We start from the raw sequence: 6,618 nt of genomic DNA on the forward strand, positions 1-6,618 counted from the left end.
GGTAGAACAAGTTTCTCCTTGCTAATACGGGTTTTGCTTCGCATTTGCTGCCACGTCAGCAAAACGCCTGCCTTTGCCAATATAGTGACGAAATCACCAGAGACTACCATGAAGCTCTCTTGGCTAATAAGCTCAATCATTATCATGGGAATCATTTTTGGAGAGAGCAAATCAATCCGTGGGCCTTCAATCTAAGATAGTAAAGGTGGCATATGTAAGAGATCTACACCATTAGTCTACAGGTCTTCTCTGTTTGGTTGCCGGAATTTTTTTCCTTCCTGGGATTTTTGTGGAACAAAAAACTTCCTGGGATATGGTGGGAAAGATTACTTCCTGAAAATATCCCGGTAAAATAAAAATCCCACGTTTGGTTGACCGGACTATGGTGGGAAAAAAAATGCTTTGTTTAGTTGTTTGAACTGTTGGGAAGAAAAAAAAAATCCTTCTTCAAGCTTATTTTTAGTTCCTGGGATTATTTTGGGCACACCAGCCAAACGTGAGTTTCCGGCAGAAATTCCATAAAAGTCCCAAGAAGAAGAAAAAATTCTGATAACCAAAACCGAAATTCCGACAGACATTTCTGAAATTTTGGCCGAAATTTGGTAACACTGAAATCCTTGAATTTCACCTTCATAGGCCAACAAACCTTTAAATCAACCCTGAGATAATACCCAGCTCATCTCCCTTTTGGAACTTTTGGTCATGACCATGGTAAGAGTCTCATTTGATTTTTGTTTGCCATTTGACCAGAAATGTCGGAAGGACGGGATTCCCTTACCACTTGTATCGGTAGAAAGGAAGAAATGATGAAAGGCATGGTGGTGAGGATTGATGAGATATCTGCAGCCCAAAGAACAGGTGCTGAATTCGTCCTCAGTCCAAAAGCATAGCGTGACGTGCAAGTGTGCAACCCCCCTGTACGAATATTGTCTCTTTATCTATCCTCTTCTCCAGCTCTTTATGCAAGGGCGCCCCATGCATCTAGCATTCCTCATTTTATTTTTATATCAAGGGATTTGAAATATACATGATCCTCGTTACCCAAAAAAAATACAATGTTTCCTATCTAAATTAGAAGAAGATTTTTATAAAAAGAAATCGTCATTTTCATTTTTTCATGAAATGTTTCCTATCTCAAGATTGGCCGGGTGGGGCCCACCGTAGATCACCACTTTCAATTAACCACAGCTGCTTGTTTTCTAAGCGTCCACGCGGTATACTGAAATGCTGTAAAATATCTTTAATAATATTAACCTGAAAATATCTTGTTTAAGGACACACACTTTCCTGTCTTTGGAGATAAAATCCAACCGTCGTTTTAATGACAACGATCTAATCGGATGGCTGGATTTTGGACACGCTTCCATGGATGACTGAGCCAGGCTGTCGTGGGGGACCAGACGTATGGGCGAACACCGTTGACCGGAGGAGATAGTGGAGTGTAAAGATATTTTCAAATGCAAGTTCATAAATACCCATACCTTTGTTGTTAACTAATGATAGGACCTACAACAAAACAAAACCGCTGTGGGCCTCCTGCTGTGTACACTCAGTGGCAACAATGAAGGGTTTGTATCATCGCTTGAAGTGGGTAGGGTACCCCTGACTTTTGTAGTGGGATTTGCATAAAATAGAGGGTAATTTTGCTCTCTATATATATGTTTGGATCATTACCAACAAAATATCTCTTTCTTTTTGCCGCCTTCGAAGGAGAAAATAAAATTTTGCTCTGTTTTTCTACAACCAGACCAGCACCCTACGGCTGGGAAGTCGGAAGAGGGGCTGAGAGACATAGAGAGAGAAAATAAAAGATGTGGTTTTTGGATTCCAGTACACACAGAAAGATGAGAGCAGCACAGAAGTAGCTTCTCCCTAGCTAGATCTCTATCAGAGTTGAAAGGAAAGAGTGTGAGGAGGAGCAGAGAGTTGGTAGCGAATATCAGGAAAGTGAGTTAGAGGAAGGAAGGAAGGGCGATGAAGATACAGTGCGACGTATGTGAGAAAGCAGAAGCGACGTTATTATGCTGCGCGGACGAGGCAGCTCTATGCTGGGAGTGTGATCAGAAGGTTCACGCCGCTAATAAGCTTGCCGGAAAACACCGCCGCCTTCCCCTTCTCTCTCCTCCTTCTCCCGGCCACCACATCCCCAACTGCGATATCTGCCAGGTATTTTTTTTATTTATCCTAACTTTAAGTGGTGCCTACCTACAGTGGATGCCTGGACATTGTCCCTCATCGATCTTGTGTCCAATGTTGTCTCCTCCTCCACAACTTCCTCAGTATTTCAATACCAGAGGATTTCCTCCACAGGAGGCTTAGTGCGCTGAGACACAGGCTTAATTGATCTAAACCGTCCACTTGACAGACTTTGCTTTACAAAAACTACCATGTTTTGATAATGACACAAACTCTCCTTGTCTTTTCCTTTTTAATTTGCTGCTGAGACACAGGTTTTTAAGAATTGTAATAGCTTTTTTATGCTTAATTAATTTTAACAGCTTTTGACAGCTGGTTAAATAAATTTAAAAAAAAGGTCTAATGCAAGGCCTATTAAATGGACTTTCTGGATCAGTTAAAGCCACAGTTTGTAGGTTCCCATATATCAGAAATATTCCAGATATATCGGCATATTGGAATGGTGTTTGATATTTAAAGGCCTACTCAACTGCCATGTTTTGATAGTTGCACAGACTTTGCTTCTCTTTCCTTTGTTAAAAATGGTTTCTAAGAGCTTTTTGGGAACCCTAATAACTCGGAAAGCTGTTTAAATAATAAAAGGACAAGATGAGTTACTGCAACTATCAAAATGTGGGAGTGCCAAGATCATTAGCCTATTTAATACCGTGCTGAAAGTCAAGGATGGGCTCACTATACCGTTATGGCCAACAAGATAACTTGAATTTGTGGTAGCCCACGGTGTGGTTGGGCCACAACAAAAAATAAAAAATAAAAAATAAAATAATGCCTTTTTTTTTAATTTTAAATTTTGAATAATGACCAACAAGATGCTCTTAGCCGTCCGATCCAGAACATTCAAGTGGGGCGGTCAAAGGAGTTAAACATTTTTTACGTCCCCTTTTCTTCCCTGGAAGAGCCACCTCTAGTGCATTTATTTATGACTATTCTTTTACACTACAAGGGGCTGTCCCGGGGAAGAAAAGGGGGACGAATATATCATGGCTCTCTCTCTCTCTTGTTGATTACAAATTTGCCAGTCTATTTTCCTTCCATGGTAAAAAGTAAGGACTAGCTCTTCTGAGTTCCCTCTCCATACGATCTGTAGGAGAAGGCCGGATATTTCTTCTGCTTAGAGGACAGGGCATTGCTCTGCCGGCAATGCGACTTGTCAATCCACACGGCAAGCCCTTACGTTTCTTCCCACCAACGTTTTCTTGTCACCGGTGTAAAGGTTGCTCTCCAACAACAACAACACTCTTCTCCACCTTCCAATGGATCCTTAGTCGAATACACAAATAAGAACGTCTCCTCCACCACCACCACCGCAACATACTCTGGGGAGAATATGTCAGGTTTTCACCCACATTGGCCGTTGGATGAAATACTTGGACGTTCGGAATCTGACCGTGGTTATGGGTTTTCAGAGCTTGGGTCTTCCAGGATTAGTAGTCAATAATCTTTTCATTATATGTTCATTTTGTTTGGCAATTTTTTTTTTCTTCTTTCTATCCGAGAGAAGGAAAAGAAAGCTTTTTCCAAGGGATTTGTTTGGCTGTCAATCGGTCATGGTACTTGTCACACTAGAATTGGGCATTTTTCTTTTGAAATTTTGGCAATCTCTTTGCATGCATGCCTTCAATGCTTTTTGCATATCTTCGCTCGACTTCGTACAGTTTACTTAATTTGTTTTTTTTTTTTTTACTTTTTTTAATTAGATTTTGACTAGCTGTTGCAATACTCAAGATGCTATCAACATCCAATTAGAAAAGTTTGAAACAGAGTGAGTGAGTAGTGCCGTTATCAAAATATGGTAGTTTGAATATCAGTTCCCAACCCCAATATATTCTAGCGCCCGTGTAAATGCCTCATATTTCACCAACCCAATATACCCTAGCTCCCTAGTAAATGCCTCATATTTCACTACATTGGTCTTTAATTTTACTATCATGCATCATCAAATCAGACGAACTTGATTCAACTTCAGCTAAGGCAACTATATTCTCACAAAATCTTAGGCAAGGTAAGGGTATTCTCACAAACTCATCTCTATTCCATAGGGGCCATTGAAAGCTTGTCATTTTTTCCCCATGGAAAATGGGTATTCACTGTTTGGGTAACTCACGTTTAATTGATCTGGGGCATCCATCTGATAGGCCCCTATGTTTGATATCCAATGGCCCAAAAATCGCAACCGTCAAACAATCCAAAGATTCTAATTAATCTATTTATTAACGGAAATTGAATGTCCCAGACCCCTTGCTATCTTCAACTTGCAAACATCCTTGCACGCCAACACATGCACTAACATCTTCAAGTCTCTTGTCCGAGATCTTATAAATCTCAACAAGAAACAAGCCAGAATATTGGCCAAACCCATTTAATCCTGCAATTTTACCTGTTTTCGCAATGTGATTCCCATGTTGTCCTTCCCCTTTATCTCAATTATTTTGATTGTTATTTTCTTCTGTTATTTGCATCAAAACTGGTATCAAAGAAGCTCTTGTCCAATAATGGGACTCCCCAAGACTCTACGAGCTTCCCCAAATCTTGTCCAGAATATTCAAACTACCATCCAAGATAGACGAGTTATACAAGTTTTTGACATGACTAAGTGGGATGATGTTCGAAAACAACCTCTGGCTAAAGAGATTATTTGCTTTTATATAATCATGGAGAGAAACTAGAACAATAAGCAGAATAGATAAATAGGTTGAGTCTAGCCGAGCAAACATACAGGAAGGGAGATGGAAAACATCAGATTGGAAATCTAATTCCGACGAATAGGCAAAACAACATGCCGGTATTATAATCATACAGTGTGATTATACAATGAAGAGGAGGTTTCTCCAAGAAACTGTCACAAGCTCAAGCACGACAATATAAGCGTGAAGAGGATTATTTGATATGTATCATATTCATTTTTTATAACATTTTATTTGAGAACATGTATCATATTCATGAAAAATTAGAATTAAAATTGTCAGAATGTTGGAATGAGAACATTGTGTATGTGTAGACGATGAAATTTATAAACATATTTCTCTAAAAGTGGACCCACATCCTAAGTGTTTTTTGATCCAATGGCAGGGGTTCTCGAAATATTTGATTGTTAATGAAGGTTGCGGCAAAGCAAAATCAAGGTCTTTGGTGACCAAAACAATCCAGTGAGAGATGTTGGGTAACTTTAATGCCAGAAATAACTAGCAATTCAAAGTCTGATTACACCACAATTGTTCAGTAACAGGTGTTCCTCGAATGAAAAGATGCCCCATGTGGATGCAACAAAACTACAGCTATGTATAAGCATAACAGTATGACCAAGCACTAAAAGCTAGCTGGATATAAGCATAAGGATATTTATCCACAAGCACATTATTAACATGTAGACTAGAAGGTCTAGACCCATGGCAAATAAAGCTTAGTTCAGCTTAATTCAACGACGTAACATGAAAGGTTTTCAAATCTTTCCAAAAGAAAATATAAACGGAAAATGAAAATAAGGGGATTAAAGAATGTTTGAAATTTCATTTCCTTCCATTAGTGACGCACCTGCAAAATTGATAATTTTCTTCCATAAGCGCATATTATATGCTTATGGGATCTTCTAGACAGAAAACATGGAAACCATCAAAGAAACTAAATGGTAAACAATTTAAGAAAACATAAGGCCCTATCCATTAAAGATCCTGTCCAACTGATGCTAACGGCAACACCAATAACAACGGTGAGACAGAAATTTCAAGCCTACAAAAGCTCCAATTGAAACAAACAAACAAACAAGAAGATTCATATGCAATTCAAACTTTCCAAACTTTTCCAAAAGATTCTTGCAATCGTTTTAATGGAGTTTTGGTCACTATGGTTGAACCAATTCTGCTAAGGAGGACATTCAAAGTGCCCAAGCCCATCTAAAGCATCATATGAGAAGAGATGACGAGGGCGGTTCGAGTTGGAGTTTTGGGGTCGAATCGGAGCCTATAGTTTGGAATTACGGTTGATGAATGAGTAAAGAATTAGGGTTGATGAAGCAGACATAGAAAACAATAAAAACGATTCTATTGCCCCTTCAACTTTAAACAGTAAACATGAGTTTTCCTAAAACTCAGGAAAAACATCACCAAACGCACCCCAGTTCCATGAAAAATGAGGTTGTTTTCATTTCAATTAGAGAATGTGTATTTCCATGGAATTCATATTAGCCAGGAATTGAATTCTCTACATACGGGAATGTTTGGCAACCAAAAAAAAATTCTGGAAATTTTTTGGTTGAAAACTTGTTTCCAGGTTTTAGTAATGCCCTGTTTTAGGCTTGTTTCACATGAACAATATTTGTGGCGGTCCTTATTGCCGTTAGACAATAGCCACCACCCCTCCCTTCACCAAATTCTCATCCATGGCTTATGTTGAAAGAAATTAGCAATAATAGGAAATAAGGGTGGG

The 6,618-nt window shown here is 39.1% G+C and overlaps 1 protein-coding gene across 1 annotated transcript; it reads left to right on the forward strand.

The window, feature by feature from the left end:
- The first annotated feature begins 1,684 nt into the window (after nucleotides 1-1,684).
- Nucleotides 1,685-3,737, forward strand: LOC143864844 (B-box zinc finger protein 22-like). Its single transcript, XM_077375704.1, has 2 exons — nucleotides 1,685-2,166; nucleotides 3,284-3,737. The coding sequence occupies exons 1-2, from the start codon at nucleotides 1,975-1,977 to the stop codon at nucleotides 3,632-3,634; spliced, it is 543 nt and encodes a 180-aa protein (XP_077231819.1). The 5' UTR covers nucleotides 1,685-1,974; the 3' UTR covers nucleotides 3,635-3,737.
- The last annotated feature ends 2,881 nt before the right edge of the window (nucleotides 3,738-6,618 follow it).

This window comes from Tasmannia lanceolata, unplaced genomic scaffold, assembly GCF_043159265.1.
Source record: "Tasmannia lanceolata isolate RefF3 unplaced genomic scaffold, GAP_Taslan_0.1 ptg000054l, whole genome shotgun sequence".
NCBI lineage: Eukaryota > Viridiplantae > Streptophyta > Magnoliopsida > Canellales > Winteraceae > Tasmannia > Tasmannia lanceolata.

Excerpts from the sequence above, each read along its gene's own strand:
- LOC143864844 (XM_077375704.1), top strand. The coding sequence starts at position 1,975 with ATGAAGATACAGTGCGACGTATGTGAGAAAGCAGAAGCGACGTTATTA. Across the intron at positions 2,167-3,283 it reads CCAACTGCGATATCTGCCAG|GAGAAGGCCGGATATTTCTT; the intron begins GTATTTTTTTTA and ends TACGATCTGTAG.